We start from the raw sequence: 21,296 nt of genomic DNA, 5'->3' as shown, positions 1-21,296 counted from the left end.
TTCTCCTGTGAAGCCTGAGAGCTAACATTGACCTGATTTTTGCTTCGTTCCTAACAGACTACTTGAAAGCCCAGTTGCTCCATGTGCTGACTCGATGACACCATAATCCAAGACTTCAATGGCATGTCTTATCTGCAGCTGTAGAAAGACTAAGGCACCAAATAAATATAGTCATACTTACGCCTTCCGTAGAGTAATACTTCCTCAGCAGGAGTTTCCGCAGACGTGTTTTCGTTGAACCGTGTTAATGTGGACTGTCTTGTGGCTGTGGAGACTATTTCAGTGTAGTTCAGAGCGACAGAGCTATGATACCTGACGCCACCATCAAAGTTTTTGCTCTGCATTACATTTAGTAGAAGGACGTACTCTTAATAATAAGACTACCGGATGATTCATGCTCTGTCAATGCCAACTATTTGTTGTGATTCATCATTAGTACAGCTTTTTAGAAACGAGTGCCTCTTTTAAACCAACATGAAAGGAGAATCAGAGATGTCCTCAAAGGGCATAGAATAGTAGATTAAAAAGATCAGGAGTACCATTCAATACAGTCATGTAAAATAAACATTTTAGAATAAAAGGATAGCATTTTACACCACAGCCATGCAAACAGCACTTAAAATTAAGCTGATGTTCTGTTTGCAGTATGAAGATGTAAACATGAGGTGTAACATAGGCCCATTAAATGTTAGCTGTAATTTGGTAGTCGTGCTGGGCTAGCGGGGCTGAGAAAGCTTTTTGCCTTCTTTCTGCTACTGCTTGGCTGATTTGTTTGGAGTTTGATCTAACTCCTCTAGTTGTGAAAAAAAGGCAAGTACTTCTGATGTGGAATATCCACATTATTACTTGTGGGGCTGCGCTATAGCAAAAGCAGTGAAATAAGATTGTGTTACTTAGAATTTTGACTTATTTTCATTAAATAAAAGCTTTAGCCGTTGAGTAGGCCCTAGAGTGATTTGACTGAAACAGTACGAAATTGCTTTATTGTCCTTTCATTTGCATTTTTCCCCTTCTCCATATTGAAAAGTTCTTGGTTATGAAGATTGTATTATTAATTAATTATTTTTCTTACAAAGAGCAGAGTACAGATCACTTTATGGAACAAACACAAAAGATTTCCAAGCCAGCTATGTGATTTAACCACGCAATTCTCATAGGGGCTGTGTGGCTAAATGTGCTGGTCAGACATTTTAAAATGTGTTAGGTAAGGCATGTTGGATAAGACGGTATGTTTTAAAAGACCAGCTGTTACACATGGAAAAAAAGAAATTAAATTGCAATGGAAGCCCTTTCTCATGTCTGCCTTTATCTTAAAAGTTTTTCTATTTTTCTCTTGGATAGCAACTGGTCTATTGAAAGTAGTAAAGAGTAAAAATTATCTCTCCCTGCAGATTTTGCCCCTTTTCCATCATTATGATAGGGGTGTCTCAGCAACTCATGTTGGTAGTCAAGGTGTGAATCGTGAAGCAGTTCTTTTGTCATTCCCTTCTTGTTGCCTGTTGAAACAGCCAGAACAGACGTATCTGCAATTACTTTAACAAGGGCCTAGCAGACTGCATTGTCATATCTAAAATAAAACTGACTTTTTTTTTGAGCTGAAGGTTTTAGTCTAGGGTTAACCTCAACTTCCCATCCCAGTTCTGAAAAGAACTGCTCCTGTTTTTACTAATGAAAGTCATATATTTTGGATGAGGCAAAGCACACTGACAGATATCTTGTAGTTGATGCAAGTCTTCGAATATCAAGCCCAATGTGTCTATTCCTAGGGGCTGCTACTTGACACTGCACAGTCTGTGAGGCAGCCAGTGCTGAGAATGAGGAAGACTTGGGACAGTAATGGCTTGGCACAGTTGGTTCTAGACTGTAGGCCCAAATCCTAACAGTGGTGATTTTAGGAATGCTGTACCAAAAAGAAACTTCAAGGTTAAAACACCACACATAACATTTTTTTTTTTAATGCTTAAGCTCTTCAGCAAACTAAGCTGTTTCTTTTCTTCCTGTCCTGTGAACTGTCCCCCATAACTGCTAGACTGCATTTCAGCACAGCAAACTGAGACTTTAGATCAGCCTAAGTCTGTTGGAGAAGGACTAATCTCTAGCTAAGTTAAACAACATCTCAGCAGGGATATGGTGTTGGAGGCCATTTCAAATCAAAGAACATCTCCTGTTCTGCCCCACTGGGAGTTCTGTATCCTCCTGCTTCACGTTTGGGTTTGCTGGTGTGAGTTTTCATTCTAAAGGTGTACAAATTTATGCTAAGTAGTTATTTTTAATGGAAGTTTATTTATTTATTTAAATTCTGAATAATGCGAAAGTAAGACAGATCTATATTGACACTATATGTACCTTTGAGACCTACTGTTAAGTTACCTGCTGGGTACCTCCGGCAGTCTCCTGGATGGGGTGGAGGAATGTCCTAGTTGATGACCTACCTTTAGCACCTCAGAGGAGGTCACAGCACGGAAAATGGTAGGAACCAGAAGACAGCTAACTCTTCTGTTTTGTGCTTTTTGTTTAGTTAGTCTGTTTGTTTCTAATTCTTCTATCAGGTGCAAACCACAAAAAGAAAACTGATTCACAGGGAACTTCAGGAAACTCTTGTGAGCAAATGTCTCTCAAAGCAAAGACCAGCAGAAGTGTTAATCCTCCTGGCGTGAGAGACAACCCTGGCAAGGAGCTGCCTGTGAACAGGATAATTGATGTGGACGGAGTCAAGCTGGAAGACACCGGCACACGCTCCTGCGATGAGTCCGAAGGGAACCTCAGCTTTGAAGGTTACGTCTCGGAACTGAGATCTTGCCAAGGGAGGATGAGGACTGGAGTTTATCGGACATCAGACCTTCCCTCTCTGATTGCTGTAAAGAGTGAGAAGAATAAGGGCACTGAGAATCAGTATAAAGCTACTTTTGTTTAAATCTCTGTTTTTAATTAAGAGTTCTGGTATTTTTACCTGGCATTGGCAGCAATGGAAATATGCCTTAGGGACATGTTTCTGCGAGTTTTAAGTTGTTTTCAGTACCTGTTGCCTTCAACGAGCCTGCCAGACAGTCTGTTCTGATATGAGTTAGAACCTGTAGAATGAAAACAGAAGTATTTCGATGAAAGTATTGAACTATTTGCTTTTGTTCTCTTACTGTTTATATATCATTTTCCCTGTCATGATTCTGTTGCACAGTGCAATTAAAATGATGATTTCCACCCCAACCCTTCTTGTCTTTAATAAAGACAAACTCACTTTAAGTTCCCCTATCCAATTTCTTTATTTAAGATGACTTAATTTTAATCTTCTAATGCTTTTCCTGGTCTGCAGGATTCCCTATGTGTTGGTAGACTTCTGAAGTATAAGTAAAATCAGTTACTGTTGAAAAAAGGTTATGATTATTTTATTAATATATTCTTATCTGGCTCATAACATTTGGGACAAGGTCCAGGTGAAATTGACATTCACTTTTGTCTAATGGATTACATGGCTTTTATGCAATAAAACCTTTGTTACACAAGCAGTGAGGAGAAAAAAATAAATCCTGTTCTGGGAATAATAGCTGCTCCCATTGCCAACACTGGTGATGTTTCCATAGCAGAAATGTATGTGCTATTTACACAGCGGTGGGAGAGCCATCCAGATCCCTACTGAGCGCTGCTCTTGGTGTCTTGGCTTTGGGGGAAGGTGGATTTTTGTTACCGCTCCTTCAGTAAGCAGTTAATTGCCACTTGTTCTTCTTGTCGTTGATACTACTTTCAGTTCATCTTCTAGCCTTGGGCAGAGTTTTGAGGAAGAAAACGTACTACTGAACATGTTGCTTTGCCGCATTCTCCTTTTCCTCATTTTTCATTTCTTCAGAAGAGGTTATGAGTCTGGACAAGCAAAAGTGTACACAGAGAGTGCTGGCTCTCTGTTCAGCTCTTTGAAACAATATCAAGTATATATATTGAGACCTTCTGGTGGTTCACTGCTTTGAAATTGCTTTGGGACTCAAAAAAATCATATTGCATAGCTCCCAGGTGGCAGAGCTGCACAGGCAGGAACTCTAAAGCTGTGATTATTCATCAACTTCTTTTTCTTTGCTCCTTCTTACTAAAACCTACAAAGAACTGTGAAGTTTTAGAATACCAGAAAATACTGGAAAGTGTTACTCAGTTTCTTAAACTCATATCTTTTTGTAAAATGAGAAGGAGCTACATAGAATTTTACAACAGTAAGGTGTGGTTCCTAAAGCTTAAGAGTTATACATTACATACTCCAGTGATATAAAAGGACATAGCACCCATTAGCTTTACAACTTTAATTCTTTTTCACGATTAAGTGATTCTACTCCTATTATTGAGGGAAACATTAATATTAGTCTCAACACAGTGCATGACTGAATGAGGATATGTGCTGTAAGAATAGCTGGTATTTTAAAAACTTTCAAGATTAAAACCCATTTGAGAGCCATGCTAAAATCACAGTGGTGCAACAATGTTGGATATTAGGGGAATTCACAATAGCATTTTTGAGGCTGTCAGTGCTAGTTGGTAGCTGAGTATTTTTTTCTCATGGCAGTGAATAAAATGAGATGGTTGTCTGAGCCCAGATCCCACTGTGGCCAGGTATCCGTGCCAGGGAAACACAGCTGGCAGCAACTGAAATCAGAGGTAGGAGTGGGTGAACAGGCTTGGAAACCGATGCAACTGGATCCCACACCGTGATGAACTGAGCTGCTGAAGCAGAGCCATAGCGCAGTGTGTGCAGGTTGGCTTTGCAAGCACTCAGTCTGTACCTGGACTGGGGATAAAGGGGGAATAAAGGGATGAAGGGGGAAAGCTTCCTACTGCTTGCTCCTTTTGATCCATAGGGTGGGTTGCTTCGTATCATACTGTATATCATCTATGCAGGACACAACTTAACAAAGCAGTGATAGCACAGTGATTATGAGAAAATGTTTAAAACATCTCTGTATTTTTAAGCGGTTTTCCCATGTTTGCGTCTTCTTATTGTTTTGGTAACATTTTGCTAAGAATTGCTTGTGATAAGCTATTTCTTTGCACAGATAAATGGCCATATTTATCCTATCTTCCAGCAAATTAGTAGCTTTGTTCTAATCAAGACCAACATCACACCAGTAAAACTCAAGAGAGGGCTCAGTGACCTGTGACACATTTTGCACTTTTTGTGTGTTTTGGAAAATCAAATCCTGACCTATAACAGGTAAAAGCTTGAAACTCAAATACAGTAATTACTGTCTATATAAATCCTTGATCAGTGTTTTAGATGAAACCATCTTGCATTGTGGAAGTGTGCCTAAGTGGTGTTTGGTGAGCAATATACAGTTCTTTAACTGGAAAAAGAGACAGCTGAGGGGAGGTATAATGATGTCCCAAAAACCTTGAGTGCTATGGAAAGGGTGGATAGGGACAGACTGTTCACTCTCTTCTAAGACAAGAGTTAGGGGCCATCAGGTGAAGCTGGTAGAAGCCAGGTTCAGTTCAAAGAGGTGGTTCTTCACCCCAGGTAATGAGAATGGTGAAGACGCTTTCCAAAGGACACTGAAGAGGTGGGAATGTTGCAAGGGCTGCACTAGCAAGCAGTTGAAAGAGGCCTACTGGGGGTTGCTAAACAGACAAAATGCATGGGATCCAAGAAAACTCTAGAGCTTGAAACCCCACAACTTGAGCTGAGCTGTTACGCACGTGGAGGTTGGGTGGACACAGCTCAAGAGCATTTGGTTATCCAGCCTCTGTGCATCCTTAGCTGGTAGAGCTAGTTGGTTAATTTAAGATAACTGAAATATGGTCAGTTTTCTTTCTGAAAGCTGATAAGCTGAGGAAAAAGAAGGCAAACAAAAAAAAGCTGTTTTTAAATACTGAGTGCAGCAAACTGGGTCTGACTCTATCAAGGATTCAAAGGAGAGTCAGGCTGCATGCAGGAAAATGAAGGATGTGGAAGAACGGAATTTTCTTTAACATAGGGAAAAATCCTGGCACAATGCCTGGAAATCCTGTAAACAAGGGAACATGGGAAAAACATTCCTCCCTGCTCTGCACTGTTATGCCAGCTATTGACATATTGTTTAAAACAATGACTTCTTAGGTAGGACTCGTGGAAATTCACTACTTGGGCTTAAATGGAAATAATAATATTAGCTCTCCTTTTCAGTATCTGGCAGAAAAGAAAAACCAAACCTGCTGGAATCAGTTGCCACAAATCATGGAGTTAACAAAAACAAATGTGGAGGGCCTACCTCTGGCTGATGTTTTCCCCAGTTTTGCTAAGGATGTTGTCCGATTTTAATTACTGTGTGACTTCAGCATTATAATATGACTTTAAGTTACCTCATTATCCTGTGGTTTCCACTACTAATGAAATCTACTTGCAAGTAAAAAAGCAGCCCATTTGAAGCACTCTTTGACAGTGTAATCCTTTATCTTGCCAGTTAGTTCTTAAAGATAACCAGGCTTTATGTGTCTTTATTTTTCTTTTACTTTTCCCAATTTTCCCTTGTTGAAACTCCACTTATAAAGTGAGTTCCTCTTAAGGCCACAATGACACATAAAAGAGGAATTTGATGTTCCCATCCTTTTATTTGGATGAGGGAGATCCACTGACCTATAGCCTCAAACTGTAAAAAATAGTAATGCCAGTGATAAAAACAAAACAAAACAAAACACTTAGAAAATCCTATAGCTTTCTAAATTTTATTTAGTATACCAGTTCTCTTGTATTTCACTCGTTGTCATGGCATCTGAGCTTCAAATTGTAGTGGTTGCAGCCTCACAGGCTCCACAACAGTGTCAGTCTTCTTGTTTATTGTTTTAAAAGCTCTGTGAAGAATAGAAAATACACATATAGGCAAACTTGAAAAGGGACTTTCCCCTCAGGATTACTCTAGCAGTGTGCCTTGTCAACAGATTTGTGATATAACAGACATGCAAAATAAACCGCTGCGCAATTTAGCTTTTGGGGACTGCATGACAAATAATTGCTGTTTTATGAAGGCACATAAACAGGCTTTGCAAAGGGACTTTGCAAGAGATTTACTGCTCCGTGGGAAGGAGCCAATACCTGACTGCACCATGCACTTTCTCATGCCCTTCTGGGGTCTATTTAGTGTCTTTCAAGGATGCTGGGTCCTTCTTGCACTACTTCCCCTCCTGAAAGTTTTGGACTCTTTTTCTTGCCTTTGCTGTCACGTGCATTGTTTGATTTCTCCTCGTCTTGTGTTGGAATTTACTTTCTTGATAGAAAACTGCCAAAAGACAGTGGTTCAGCCAGCAGCCTCCTTGTCTCATTGGCACAGAGATAATTGTGAGCCAATTTTGCTTTTTTGGAAGTAGCTGATTTTCACCACAAAACTGAAATCCTTGACTGTAGTTGTTTCTCAGCAGGGGTGTTTCTGCCCATACCATCTCTGACATGGTATTGCTAGTGAATATTGTCATTAAAAATCATCTCTCTTAAGGTCATCTGTGGCTGGGAGACCAGACTAGTGTGTGGTAGCATGCTGCAGCATCTGCAATGAAACAGCCTAAGGCATCTTTTCACCAGTTCTCAAAGATTTTGAAAAGTTTCCAAAGGCTCTGCTAGAGAAAGGCCCCAGCCCAACGGCAGGACCTTTTCAATAAGTGTGAGAAGCCAAAACTGTTGCAAGTCCAAGCCACTCCTCATTCCCCACTGCAGCTCATTGTGCTGGGTTTAGAAACGGCCGTATTTTCTGTATCACCAGGCAGATTTCCAAGCTCTGTGAGACTGTTACAAGCCATTGTGACAACAGGGCTTCTCTGCGGCTGGTGTGGGTGTTTGCCCTGCAGCAAAAACAAGTGGCACATCCAAATACTCCTCTGCCTGTGCTCTTGGAATAGCATCCCAAGTTTAGCATTGTGGTAGCAGGGTACTGAACAACTGGTGGATTTGTGAACCATAACCCAATGCCAATTAAAACACAGGAAAAAGCTTTCATTAATCTTACTAAAATATTTCCCTGCTGTAGACCCACCATTATTTTTTGCCAGGTCCCTCTTGATATTTTTCGGAAGACCATTTATCTGCTGGGAAGTGCTGGATGATCAGGTGTCTGCAAATCTTGCCCGCATTACTCAAAATGTTAGCAAATACAATGTGTTACACATGAATGAACGTGCTTTCCAAATTGCTTGTGTGGAAGATAAGGAAAGAAAATTGTTTATATTTTTTCATCCTAAGCAATCATTCTGTTGAATAGTCTAAAAATTGTGTTGTACAGATTTTGATTTGTATTCTTGTTTTATTTGTGGTTGTGACTTTAAACTTCTCTATAATAGATTTCTAATATGAAAATGCACATTGAATTAATTTCTCATGCCTTGTCTTTCCAAAGTATTGAGAGATCTGTACCGCACAATGATGTGTTTAAAGGATCTTGAGTGTGTCAAATATCTAAAATGTTAATTGTGTATTACTAAATAAATAATTTATACCACTGAAACTGATAGTGGTTTGTTGACATCTAATTTCAATGCAGGGGAAAAAAAAAGTGAGTTTTTTTTTTTCAGTTATTCACAAGGAAAAAAATCTACATTATAATGAATACTGTACATGAACTTAAGTCGATGCATTTTAGAAAGTTGGCATTTTGTCCTCAACACTGGTTGTGGTGGAGTGTGACTGAGCCAGGCACTGGCAGCCATGCACAGTGAGCTCTTGTCCCCACAGCCCAGCTGATGGGACCTCCTGCCATTTGGACCTAGTACTTACGTACATCACAGCTTTAATGACAGTATGAGACAACCTGGAAGCAGACTGCACTTTATTAGAGCTTGCAAAGAAGTCTCCTTAAACCTGGCTTACATAAAAAAAAATTCCTTTAAAAGAGAGTTTTTAAGAATTCCTGCCAAATATTTATATACCCTAAAAATAACTCATCTTCAGGAATTTAATAATAGTGGGTTAGATTTTTAGCCTTTAATTAATTCCTTTTGCTCTATTCTAGCAAGACAAAGGAATTGCAATCCTAAGGTATGGCTGTGGCTGCATGTTTTCCAGGTACAGTGTAATCCCCCTCTGGCTGTTCTTTAGCATAGACCTGGGGTTGTCCAGCTGTGCAGTTTCTACATGGACATATGCGTCAAAACTGCTCTGCCTAGCTGCAATATATGAATACTCTACCAGTGATCAAGCATGGAACAACCTGGGGCTCAGAGGGTCAGTGTTTGTGTACATTGATGTTAATCAGTGATGTGATAGTCCTTAAATGGTTCCCATCTCATTCACCACCCTTGTCATTTGTGTTTTGAACACTCTGCCAGAGCAAGGGTCTGTGCAGCAATTTGGGTACTAACAGCAGAAAATAATGACTGATGGGGATGGGATGAAAAGTAATTCTTCAAATTCCATGCCAACACTGTGTTATCTGCATGACAATCTGGTACCAGTTTCCAGTTTCCAGTAATGATGCTGAATCCCTCCCCTGCATGTACGCACAGCTGTAAAGACACAAGAGCAACTCCAAGCACCTATAGCTTGCACCAGGTATTCTTAAATACTTTGTGACTGCTTTGCCAGGACACACTGACCTGTATCTCTCTGCTTGCATCTCTGCTCATGGTCTCAAAACAGTGTATAACTTAGCTCAAGCCTCAGTTTTGGAGCAGGCTGGCAAAGAAATGAAAGGCCAGCTAGAAGTAGATCTAATTTAAGTTAATCCCCTTGGAGTGGAGAAAACTTAAATCACTGCACAAAAATGAAGCTAATGTCTGTCCCCTTTCCTGTGAGAGAGAACTGGGGTCTTAATGATTTGAGTCTTTCCTGAAAAGATGAACCCATGTTAAGGGGAAACTACCCTTTAATTACTATTCTCCCTCATTTATAGACTTGCACAAGTATCCCTTTCAGTAACTATATTTGCTACTTTATGAATGACATAAACTCACATACCAATGATATTCACATAACTTCCACCTCTTCCACAATTTTAAAGTTTCCAGAGCCAGTCCTACAACTAGGATGAAGCAATGCCTGGCTGCGATCAGCCCTCTGTATGTAAAGGAGTTAGCTGAAACTTATTTGCAACCAGGAGATAATTGTTGGTGGTGGGCACATATCTTTGATCTTGTCCTTGCTAATTGGAGCATTGAGTAAAATGCGTGCATGTGTGTGTTAGAAAACCCAGCACAATGCATGCCACAACTGCACTCCCTGGCAAGGGGGTGAAGGCAGAAGAACACAGGTGCCAATCTTCTTGTTGGAAGGTGCCTGATGGCCAAACCAGCCATGACAAGACTGACACCATGCTAGTTTCCTGCAGAATGCTGATTCTCCCATTGCATCTTGTCCGTTTGATGAAGAACTCTTCTCCCTAACACCCAGCCTGACCCTCGTCTGTCCCAGCTCCATGCCGTTCCCTCGGGTCCTGTCGCTGTCCCCAGAGAGCAGAGCTCAGCACCTGCCCCTCCGCTCCCCTTGTGAGAGAGCTGCAGGCCGCCATGAGGCCTCCCCTCGGCCTGCTCTGCTCTGGTCTGAACAAACCAAGGGACCTCAGCTGCTCCTCATACACCTCCCCCTCCAGAACCTGCACTATCTTTGTAAGTGAGTCTCCTTTGGACAGTCTCTAGTCTCTAGTCTCCTTTGGACACTCTCTAGTAGTTTTATATCCTTCTTACACTGTGGCGCCCACAGCTGCACACAGTACTTAAGCGAGGCCGCACCAGTGCAGAGGGTGAAAGGACTCGGCATAAGACGTAATTATTCCTTGCTATGCAACTCCGTAACTAACAGGACTGGGCCTTGTGAGAGCAAAGGTAAGTCCACTTAAATTCAAAATAGGCATAACAGAGCTGATCTGAAAGTCATGATTTCCCTCCTAGGAGACACTGTCTAGGATCTTCTTGCCTAACTTTAGGTGTCTACTCTAAAGCTGCCTTTGTGCCCTGAACACAGGTGTTACTTTGTGTATTTGATAGAGATACAGTTCATCTTGTCTGTGGATATAACGAATGAGTTGAAACATACATTTGGATGTGTGATCTGTACCTTAAATTTCATTCTTCTCTATTTTCTAGGTCTCCATTGGAGCCTCAGTCCCTGCCTTAGATGTAGATACATATGCAGCAGGTCCCTTGAAGTTAGGTGGGGTGAATCTGATCTGCCAGTTTCTCCTGATGTGTGAACAATGTAAGTCAATGACAGCTCAGATTGTTTCTGCAGCAATTACACAGAGCAGCAATTACATTTCTGCAGCAATTACAAGGAGTGGCACTGGAGTTACAGGGAAATGAGGGGAAAGAAAGAGAGAGAAGGAAACACAGCAGGAATATTGGCCACATTGTGCAATCTGTAGCCTAGACCTATTCTTGGGGCAAGCCATGAGACAGTGAGTGGTACCCAAATCATTTCTGAAGTCAGGAGTTGTGCATCAGAGAGAGGGCTGCTCACTGGTAGGGACCCCAATCTCCTCCTTGTATGCTTGTCCCTGCCTTTTTTGGGGGAGTGCAGAAAAAGGGTCCTTTAGGCTTTGTCAGAGATAGAATCCCTATTGCTTTGGTGACAAAACAAACAGCGAGAGTGACCAGTAGGAGATGATGAGGGGGAAACACGAAAACAAAGAAAGTTAATGTACCTTCAGGGCTTTCTGCAATGTGAAGCCCTGGGGCATCTTCTGCCTCTGCTGACCTCTTGAGGGCTGGTGGACCTCAACAGGATTTTCTGCCACCAGTGTAGATGAGTTTGAACCCACAGGCCTTTGGCCTCAGCCACTCCCTCTGGCAATGAGCAACTATGCTGCAGTCTCCAAAAGAAGGAGTCTGGGGGCAGGTGGTGGCAGAGAGAGGTCATACAGTGGAAGGAGAGGCCATGAGTAGGGGGGCTTTTAGTAGTCAGTGAGAGGGGAGCCCTGGCTGAGGGGCAACCATGTCCCTCCCCACCTTTCCATTATGTTACTAGCTCTCCAAAATGCACTGGGATTTATGGCACTGAGAGACATGGGTTGTGTTTCCATGTAGGTACAAGAGCTCAGGTGGGGAGAAAGGCAATGTGAGGAGGAGGCAGGAAGAGAAAAGGAGAAAAGGGGCATTCATGACAGATGGGGAAAGAGATGGCAATTTGTCACTGAAATCATCATTAGAAATACCTTCTGAGGACATCCCCTTAGAGGTTTGCCACAAGATTTGTAATGTAAAAACCCCAGGGAAAACCCAGGCAAACACTATGCTAAATTAGCAGGTTGAAAATACAGATTAATAAATCCATAGCGAGCATCCTTATGGTGACACTGCAGCATCCATGCTGGCCCTAGGCAGCTGCCACAGTGACACTGAATGATGGGTGTGCTCCCTGTGCGTGGCTTTAGCAGAGGACACCTCGTCGCGTGGCCTTGCCTGGTCACTGTACTCAAAAGGCACAGTCAGAGACTCTCCGAAGGATGTTGCCTGGCACTCCAACCCTTGGCACGTGAGCTACCTGCAAAGCACAAAGTGAATGCTTAATAAGGCGTCGTCTGGTTTCCATACATATATATATATGGAAAAAATATGGAAAATATATACGGATGTATGTGTGTAGGTTTCCATACAGGCTATTATTAGGGCTGCAATCAGAATAAGTAAAGTGCTCTTGTTGACCTCTGCTCCCCATCCTGCCGTAGGCAATAACCCTGATGCTGAGGCAAGCTGCAGAGCTTGCCTCCTTCCTGTGGGGCTGTCCCTTACCCCTCAGTGCTCTCTCCAGCCTCGAGAGGGAAGATTTCAGCTGCCTTCAGCTGCAGAAGTGGAGCCACCTTCCCTCACACATGCCTGACTTATAGACCATTTTAAAGTACGCCATGGGGGCGTCTAATATGCTAATGAAGAAAGTGGGTGGAAGAGCAGGAATTTGAGCACAGCTAAAAATGTACATGCCTAACAATTGCAAATCAGCCTGTGCTGAAGTTACCTAAATGGGTTGGCATCAGTGGAAGGTGGGTGCCTCTACACCTCTTCTTGTCAGTTTGCTGTGAGTACACGGCTAAAAAAAAATCATACGCCTCTCTATATGGACCTGCTGTTTCAGCCAGGGTTATCAGTAAAGGTTTATATCAAAAAGTCCCTACTTTCCACTCTTACTCAAACAGTAGGAGGAACAGTGTCTTCATGCAAACACATCCCAGACTGGTTGCAGGCATAGTATTTCAGATATGCTGTGGCATCTGGCTGCATTAACAGATCTAAGTATCATCTTGAAATGGACTTCTAAAATATTGGTTAGTTTTTGCAACTGGATTCACGTCTGGGTTGTGTCAATGAAGGTTCTGCATATTGTGGCTTGTAGTAAAGTCTTAAATCACTCACAGATTTGTGTGATTAAGGGTGTAAAATCCCAGCCTGGTTTCCTTTTTGAAGCTCAAGCTCAGCTACTTTTATATGACTTGATTTTTCAGATCAGAACTAATGTTTTTTGGATGCATGAAAGAAACATTCATAAGTACAGCTGCAAGTAAAGGCAGGGCTCTCGTAATACATAGCTGCAGTTGTAGTGGCTAAAATGTGATTTCACAGAGTAGAAAGCTTGAGGCCATTACAAAATCAGTAAACAGAAAGGCGGCCAGTTGAAAAGAGAAAAATAACAAGCAGGATATTGTCTGATACTACATCCTGCCAATGCAAAGCCAGGTGTTCCAATGGGAAAAAAAGTGAAACAGAAGGTGGTGCTCACAGGATTGCATTTACATACTGCTTAGTAGCACCCAGGGGTGCTCACTGCTGCTGGGAAGGCTGTGGCTGCTGGGTGCTACGTGAGGGTTGTATGCCTGCTCCCGATGTGAGCAGGTGAAGAGCTGGCCAAGTTGGGCTGGGGAAGGGAGACAAACACAGCAACCATGTGGCTGGGGAGGGACTACACTGCTGGTGGAAAACAAGACCAAAGAGGTGATTTCTGAGGGATACCAATGAGATAAAGGGCTGGAAGGGGCAGGTAAGCAGCAGGATGGGGGGCTTGGTGAAGTGTGACATTTAACGAAAACACACCAAGGATTGTGAGATGCAGGGCAGAGGACCATAGGGAGATAATCCCAGAGTCCAGGGACAGATGTGTCTCCATGGGGGGTCATGACGGCAGCACAAAGGTCTGCAGAGCCTCCAAAGGAGAGACCCAAGCCCTGCGGAAGGCAACGGTGAGAGGAAGACCAGCTAACACATGTACAGATGTTTGCTCTACCTGCTGGGTGCTGGGGAGGTGGTGGAGGCTGCTGGGGAGGTCACAGTCTGGGATGGGAGATCCACAGCCAGTGTGTTGGGGTGGGGAATGAGGGTGGTGAAGGACTGACATGAAAAATAAACACGATAGATCTGAGAACAGATTCAGTCACTGGAGAGAAAAGGGAAAACGGTGCAGAGAACCCCAGAGCTGTGAGCTCACGGGTGAGGGAAGCCAGGAGAGGCGCTGGAGGAGCGTGGGAGGTGAGAGGGCTGAGGAGGAGTAAACATTTGGGTGAAGGCGTATCTTTCAATCCCAGCAGGATCTGCTACAGTGCAGCAGCTCCAAATCCGTGTTTGCTGGATCCCAGATGCCCAAAAAACAGACTTTTGCAGCTTCATTCTTACCAGCCTTGCTGCTGCTTGTAGAGGGGGGGATAGTTTGGGGAGGGATTGGTTTGCTCTCTTACAGTGTGCCTGAGGTTATGAATGGCTGCAAATATTACCAGCAAAGCCTGGTGCAGGAGAGGATGAAACAGGAAAAGCCAAAACCATGTAGATTCAACATTCCCCCTTCCTTCCCCTCCCACAGATTCCTGAAGCTCCCAGGGAGAGGAGAGGAGACGTGACACCTAGGGGTGTTTGTGGTTGCAGTTTGCCCATGTGGAAAGTGGTGCCTTTCAGGTGCTACGCTGTTTAAGGTCCGTATGAATAACTCATCAGTCTGGGGCACTTTCCAGCTTGGTTTGAGCCAAAGTTTTTTTTTTTTTTTTTTTTTTTTTTTTCCTGAAGTAAGCAAACAAACAAAATGGTTTCAGCTTTCTTCCATTGCACGTGGCCTCAGCGAAGGAGAGCAATGGCTTTTCTCTGGGCTCCACTCCAGAACAGAGAAGAGGAGGTGGAGGCTCACTTCTTGCCCAGCAGTGAAGACCCTGGTTTTGGATGTCAGCGATCAGGTTGAGGTTACTCTGTTTCTTGAGACAGCTTTGACCTGTGTCCCCTGCACCAGGATTCCCATCTTGTCTTATTTTAAAATCTTTAGAAAATCACTAGCCTTGGAACCTAAGAGCATTAACCTCTGTTTTGGTGATTAGGATAGTCATTAAGAAGGACAGCCACGTTTTGGTAAATACTCCCAAAAGCAGGTGATGGGAATGATCTCAAGCTACAGAGATAAAGGTAATCCTGTCCGGCAGTGACAGCAAGGTTGTAAAAACAGAGCACACCGATGAACCTTCAGCCATGGGACATTCCTCCCCCAGTCAGCTCAGTACCTGATACACAGGTGTGAATGTAAATGGATGCAGGTTATGTTTGAACTTGTCTTCTCCATTTATGTCTAGCGAACTCCTTGATGAAAAAAATTGCAATTTTATTATTTAATGCTGGTGGCTGACTCAATTTAGTTTTTGTTAGTATTGAGTGATTAAGGATGGTTGTTAACATTGCTTCATTATTACTAAGTAGTTCAGAGTCTGGGCTCAGTCTGGGCTTTTACTAATTATTGCTAAATGTGAAGAAATAAAAGCCATTGCGATGTGGGAAGTGAGGAAAAGACAAATGTATGAGGCAGCATAATCAGTATGTGATATACCCCCTGCAGCAAGCATTTCTGTCTCTTTCTGCTCATTTATTGTGTGTTTATTTGCCTTTTCATTTTCCCATGATGATGTTAATATAAAGGGAAAATGACTGCCGAAACTGAGGGATTTTAGCCTTTGATACAGAAGAATTACAGCCTGCAAACATGATAAAGACTTCCCAGTCTTTCTTTGAAACCTTTCATTGACTTCAGCAGTAGCAGAAGCTGGCTCTAAATGCATTTGGATTATGTGTGCTCCACAGGAAATGTTCAATATTATGTGCAGTGAATTTAAGAATCAGGACATGCCTTTTTTTAAAAGGAAAATGGAATTTTCTTAGAAAACAAGAACCGGACTCTAGCTCCAGTTTCACTATTGGAACGAGCTGCAATACAGGCCCCATGCTTTGATGCTGCCAAATAACATTGCTCCAACACCAGGTCTTTCCTCTATTTCCTATTTTCAGATTTCCTCTATTTATAACATAATTCATTCCTCTATTTATAACATAAATATTCCTCTATTTATAACATAAACACTGACGATATATATATATATATATTCTCAGTCTTTTATGGAGCCTCAACTGAAACAGGCACTAAAAGAATTCTGAAATTTAACATTAGGGACTTTATCCTGAGAGTGATAGGAACTGTTTCCACATCACTGCTTCTCTTGTTGATGTTATGATATCTGCTCTGTCCACACACAACTGTTTTCTCCCTTTAGGGAAAGTTTCCTGCAGTATGCTGGAAATGATGAGTCACAGACGAAGTGGTTTGAGAAGGCAGAGGAGAGCAGCTCGGCGTGCTGACCTGCCTGACCCGTGGGTCGTCGTGTGGTGCTCCGCCTCCGTCTCTGGTTAGTCGAGTCCCGAGGTCACACTGCAATTCCTGTAAACTGCCTGAGCACCCGGGATTGCGGCACCGGTGTACATGAGTAAATAAAATAGGCTGCACTTGCTGGAGAGTCCTAAGTTCTGTGCTGCTGATTTTGTACCCATTTCTGTTATTTTCATGCTGGAAGCCCTGTGCAGCTGGATTCTCTAAAGGAGAGAGTTAAAGAGTTAGGCATGAACATGTGCTGGGAAGGGCTGTCCTCCCTCCTTGGTGCCTTTGGGGTCCTTCCCAGCTCACCCAGCACTGTGTAAAGGATTATGGATGTTAACACATCTGAACTCTCTCTCCCCAGATCTGTTCCCAAAGTGTCCCTGTATGCACGCTTCTTGTGCTGCTCATGACCGAAAACTTCAGGTGGAAAGACACAAATATCTGCAGCCTCCCATGTTCTTCATTCTCATGAAGTCTCAAGTTCCCAATGCCCTGTGAGGTTTCTAAGAATTCAATACCAAAATTGAATCTCCAGTTTTCTGAGTAGCTCCTTGCCAATTAAATATTTCTTCCTCTTAAAAAATGCTTTGTACAGATTCTAGAAAAAGCCTGACAAAGGCAGGCAGACTTTCTCCTGGTTATAAATAAGCCATAGGGTCACTAATCACTTAACATTATTTTTAAAAAATATCTCAAATTTTGCTTTATCTCTGTAGCAGTAAGATCTGCTCAGACACCTCTCTGCTGAACCAATGCAGGCAGTGTTCCTGTAGTAGTTAGGGCTTTTTGGTGGTTCATATCTGTCTGAACCCTGAAATCACTGTTGGGTGATTCAGAGCTCAGAGGTGATTCCCATTACATGGTGGTGCTCCTTGGGTGGCTCCTGGAAGCAGCCATGGCAACTGCTTGCTTTGATGTCTTCTTTTGCTTTCTGCCTGCAACATCCCTGGTGTTGCTTCTTTCTTTCCCTTGTATTAAGGAACCAGTTTCAGCGAAAAGCTTAGAGTTGTGACTCCCCAGAAAGACGTTCTGCAACTCTTGGTTGTAGTTCAGTGCCAACAGACAGCAACCAGGAGCAGACACACTGAAGGGGGACAAATCATTTCTTTTTCTATTTTCTTCATTTTAGATATACGAAAAAGCTTTCCTACAGCCTGTCTTGGTCACCACTGAAATGTTTTTGGTTCCAGAAGTGGATGGTTTTTATTCTGGAAATGGGTGGAAGGAGATTTTTAGTGTTAAAGAAGCATCTTCCTCCTTCTCTTGCTGTCCAGTCCTCACTCTCCTCTCTTTCTGCAGAGCTTTCGGGGACTTTGGATGGAACACCAACCAATGGCTCCCCTCTACCCCCTTCGCCCCCTCCACAATTTAGGAGCCTAGATGCTAAGAGATGTCTACAAGTCATTGGATAGGAATTACTAGACTGAAATCTAATGACCTAAGTCAAGAATGAGGGTAGGAAGTGGAAACCTGTGTTCCAGCTTTGCTAGGTGTCTCCAGACAGACCAGACTGTCTCTACCTCTTATTTCCTATTTGTAAAAAGAGGAAAAATTAGGCAGATATGTTCTGTGAGTCCATTCTGAAGCTTTTTTGAATTTCAAATCTTCAGCCAACAAACAATGCATAATGGCATAATCTTTTTCTGCTTGTTTGCTCTTTGCTGGATTTTGAAGGAGACAGTCTCAAATTTATGTGGTTCCTGCTGTTTGAAGCCTTACTGACAGTAGGAAAGTTTTGTCTATAATTCTATATCTGCATAATTGTACTAACAAGAGCTATTACTGTGATGACAGACACAGCAGCGTGATAGCACATCCAGTGGAAATTCCCTCCAGCATGATAAACCGTCATAGAAAAATTGTGCCTCTCAGTCCCAGGGCCTTAATGCCATTGTCGTGTTGGGGTAAAACAAAAAATCACGCCCCTTCCATAGCTGTGCTGGTGAAACTTCAAAGGGCAGAAGAAAACTTAAGCAAGGGCTATGTTATTCCCTCTGCTGCTGTGGCTCTGTGGATTTAGGGTGTGAAGAGGTGCGGTCCCTGATTGACAGCAGATGGCTGGCAAGAGCCTGGAGCACAGGCACAGTTATACCAGCCAAACCTGTGGATTTTGGTTGTGGGGCAAGGTGGGGCTGGAACAGCCTCTACTGGTGAAATCTCAGTTTTAGCAATACTCTGCCTCCCCATTAGAAGAGCTTCTGTGCAGCTATCGTGGCCAAGCACTTGCTGGACAGATGGTTTTGCTCAGGTGGCTGCAGAAGGGAGGTTTTTGGTACACCGACTGTTTTGTCAGTGCTGTGTGTTCTCTCTCCTTTTAGTTTTCCCAGTCTATTGCTCTGCAGGGCTGTTGTTGTAAGTCACAGCTGGGCAGGTAACCATCTGTTAATGAGTAATTCCTCTGTCTGATACTGGCATTGATCTATTCCATATTTTGCAATGCAATGTCGTTTCCTGAGTGGGCTTGTTGGGAGCTCCCTGTTATTGCTATACCATGCTTTTAATTAGCTTGTGAAGGGAAGATGGGAAGTGACTGGGTGCTAAATGATTTTTGTTACAGGCAACATTGGATCAGCTGTTCTGGAGGTGCCCTTAGCCACTTAATAAGCCCAGGGGAGGGAAGGGAGGACACTGCTGTTTATCAGAGAGGGACAGGCACTTTGTAACCTCTTTGCTCCCTGTGGTTTAGGCAGAGTATCTCACTCCATGACATTCCTATCTACCCACAAAGACATTAATGATTAACGGTAAGAGCTCTGCTTACTTAGAAAACTAAAATACCCTAAAGTCAAGTAAATCACAGTGCCTTGCGAAAGCTCCTTGCTGATTCACCCTCCTGCTCCAGCCTAGCCCTGGAAGCTTCCTTCTGCCAGGCAAAACCTTTGTGAGAGGAGAGCGAAGATGAAAGCCTGTGCTACTTTCACTCTTGTCTTGGCCCTGGCTCTGAGTGGTGACTGTTTGAGGATGGTAAGTGTGATTCCTCTGCTTTGGAGTGGCTGATCTCCTACAGGCTGCCTGGAAGGACGATGTTGCCCAGGGGCTGAATGAGTGATGCCGCTGGCCAGACGGAAGGGAAGAGCTCTTCGAGTGAAACACAAAATGGGTTTGTTAGATCAGGGCTCGCAGCAATGCTGACTAACCAGGGGCCTGTAGGATAGCTCGTCCCTATACATTTAAAGCAATTGCTCATGTGCATGCTTGCTGGGGGAAGAGCGAGGGGGAGCAGGGACTACCAAAGTTGTAATACTTTGAAAATGCATCTCAAAAGTGTGATGATGCAAGCAGGTACTTGCAATAGCATGGAAAGAGAGTGCTACCCCACCAGGCTTTGCTGCTAGCTGGTAACAACCTGATGGCAACCATCTCCTCCTATTACTGTTTTCATGACATGCCCATCAGTGTTTTAAACACATTTTGTGTCCTTTTTGGGGGAAGTCTGCAAGGCAGCTGTGGCACTGCATGGCCATGCCAGGTTGACTTTGCCAGTTTGCTTGAACCCCACTGTGGCCTGGCATCCACCATGGCCTAGCTGCTCAGCTGATAGCCCTCACCCACACTTGTGTGTGTCACGGTTAGTCTTTTATCACCAGAAGTATTTCCATAGACGCTGTAGGTCGGAGCAGAGAGGGACATTCACGGTGCCTAGGACAAAGATCAGCCTTGGCTGAAGCCACCAGGGACTTCCCAGTGCAGACAGAATTAGTGCAGAGGGCAAGTGCAAAAATTGTTTCTTCCCCAGAACTGTTCAAGCCTACCTATATATCTTAGCAACAGCTTGGCTTTACTGTTTACTTACTACATTTTCTGCACAGCTCTATGTTCATGATGCGCTGCTTCCTTGACTGCTTTCATTATATTTTTATCTTTCTGTGGTTCAGTTGTCAGCACCTTTGGTGGCAGCAACATTTTAGGTCTATTACCCTTTTTATTATTTCCTGTGGCTTCAAATCAGCTCAGCCTAGTGTTCTTTGCTTGCTGATTGGCGAACCCAGATAGAGCAGAGGTTGCTTTTTTTAGCTAATGTCCCGGGGGATACAGCTAAATGGAAGGAAAAGTCAGAATTTTGACTTTTCAAAAAAAAAAAAAAAATTATTTGTAGCTGTGAGCTGGCCCCAAAATGCATATATGTGTTCTGCAGGGAAAGGGGGCATGTGTCTCTTGGCAGTAGAAAGATAAAATGGAGCAGGGCTTCAGCCTTCTGTGTTTTCCTGGTTTAACAGAGACCTTTCACTAGCCAGTGTTTACCTATCCTGTTCATCAAGTTGTGCCTCAGCTAAAATCAGGTGCAAATAATGAGATCTTTGCAGAAGAACTGAGAGAAACACAGTCTGAGGGCACCTTGGAAAGCATGTTTATCTGTACAGGATGGTTCCCAGAGTGAATTTCTCTCTCCAATCCACATTCTCTTTTTCTCTTTGTAGCACTACAAATCTGGGGCAGGAAGAGGCTCAAAACATGAGTTCGCTCACCCACAAGGTACTAAGTCAAATCCAATAGGTTTCCTGACAGTAAGAATGATCTGTCTGTCTGCATCCATGCTGTGCAAGCTGGTAGTAAGCCTGTCCTTGTTTCAACATGAATAAGGATTATGGAATGGTTATGACAATATTAATGTCTGCATAGAGGTGAATTTGGGATTAGCTCAGGCATCTCAGATAATTTCCCTTCAGGTGGGGATTAATGCGAAGGTGTTGATGGGATTTTCATTTTTTTGAGCTGGTGTGACTTATGTTTTCTCACAACACAGTCAGGCTGTAGATGTGCAACT

At 43.1% G+C, this 21,296-nt stretch overlaps 2 protein-coding genes and 1 long non-coding RNA gene across 3 annotated transcripts in view; all 3 read left to right on the top strand.

Moving 5' to 3' along the window:
* Positions 1-3,337, top strand: part of RGS12 (regulator of G protein signaling 12) — an 85,436-nt gene extending 82,099 nt beyond the window's left edge. Inside the window, 1 exon segment of the mRNA XM_040555846.1 lies at positions 2,550-3,337. Within this exon segment, the coding sequence (XP_040411780.1) occupies positions 2,550-2,914 (365 nt within the window). The 3' untranslated portion in view covers positions 2,915-3,337.
* Positions 3,338-10,493: 7,156 nt separating this feature from the next.
* On the top strand, positions 10,494-16,783 carry LOC121069461. Its single transcript, XR_005819437.1, has 4 exons — positions 10,494-10,752; positions 11,014-14,819; positions 14,937-15,425; positions 16,431-16,783. It is a non-coding gene; the product is annotated as an uncharacterized LOC121069461 (long non-coding RNA).
* A 2,335-nt stretch (positions 16,784-19,118) lies between these two features.
* The window catches only part of HGFAC (HGF activator), a 44,307-nt gene continuing 42,129 nt past the window's right edge, over positions 19,119-21,296 (top strand). The window contains exons 1-2 of the mRNA XM_040555673.1: positions 19,119-19,495; positions 20,950-21,004. Coding sequence (XP_040411607.1) covers positions 19,430-19,495; positions 20,950-21,004 — 121 coding nt within the window. The 5' untranslated portion in view covers positions 19,119-19,429. The remainder of the gene's footprint in view (positions 19,496-20,949; positions 21,005-21,296) is intronic.

Source organism: Cygnus olor, chromosome 4 (genome assembly GCF_009769625.2).
Source record: "Cygnus olor isolate bCygOlo1 chromosome 4, bCygOlo1.pri.v2, whole genome shotgun sequence".
NCBI lineage: Eukaryota > Metazoa > Chordata > Aves > Anseriformes > Anatidae > Cygnus > Cygnus olor.
This window is presented reverse-complemented; position numbering and strand designations above follow the sequence as displayed.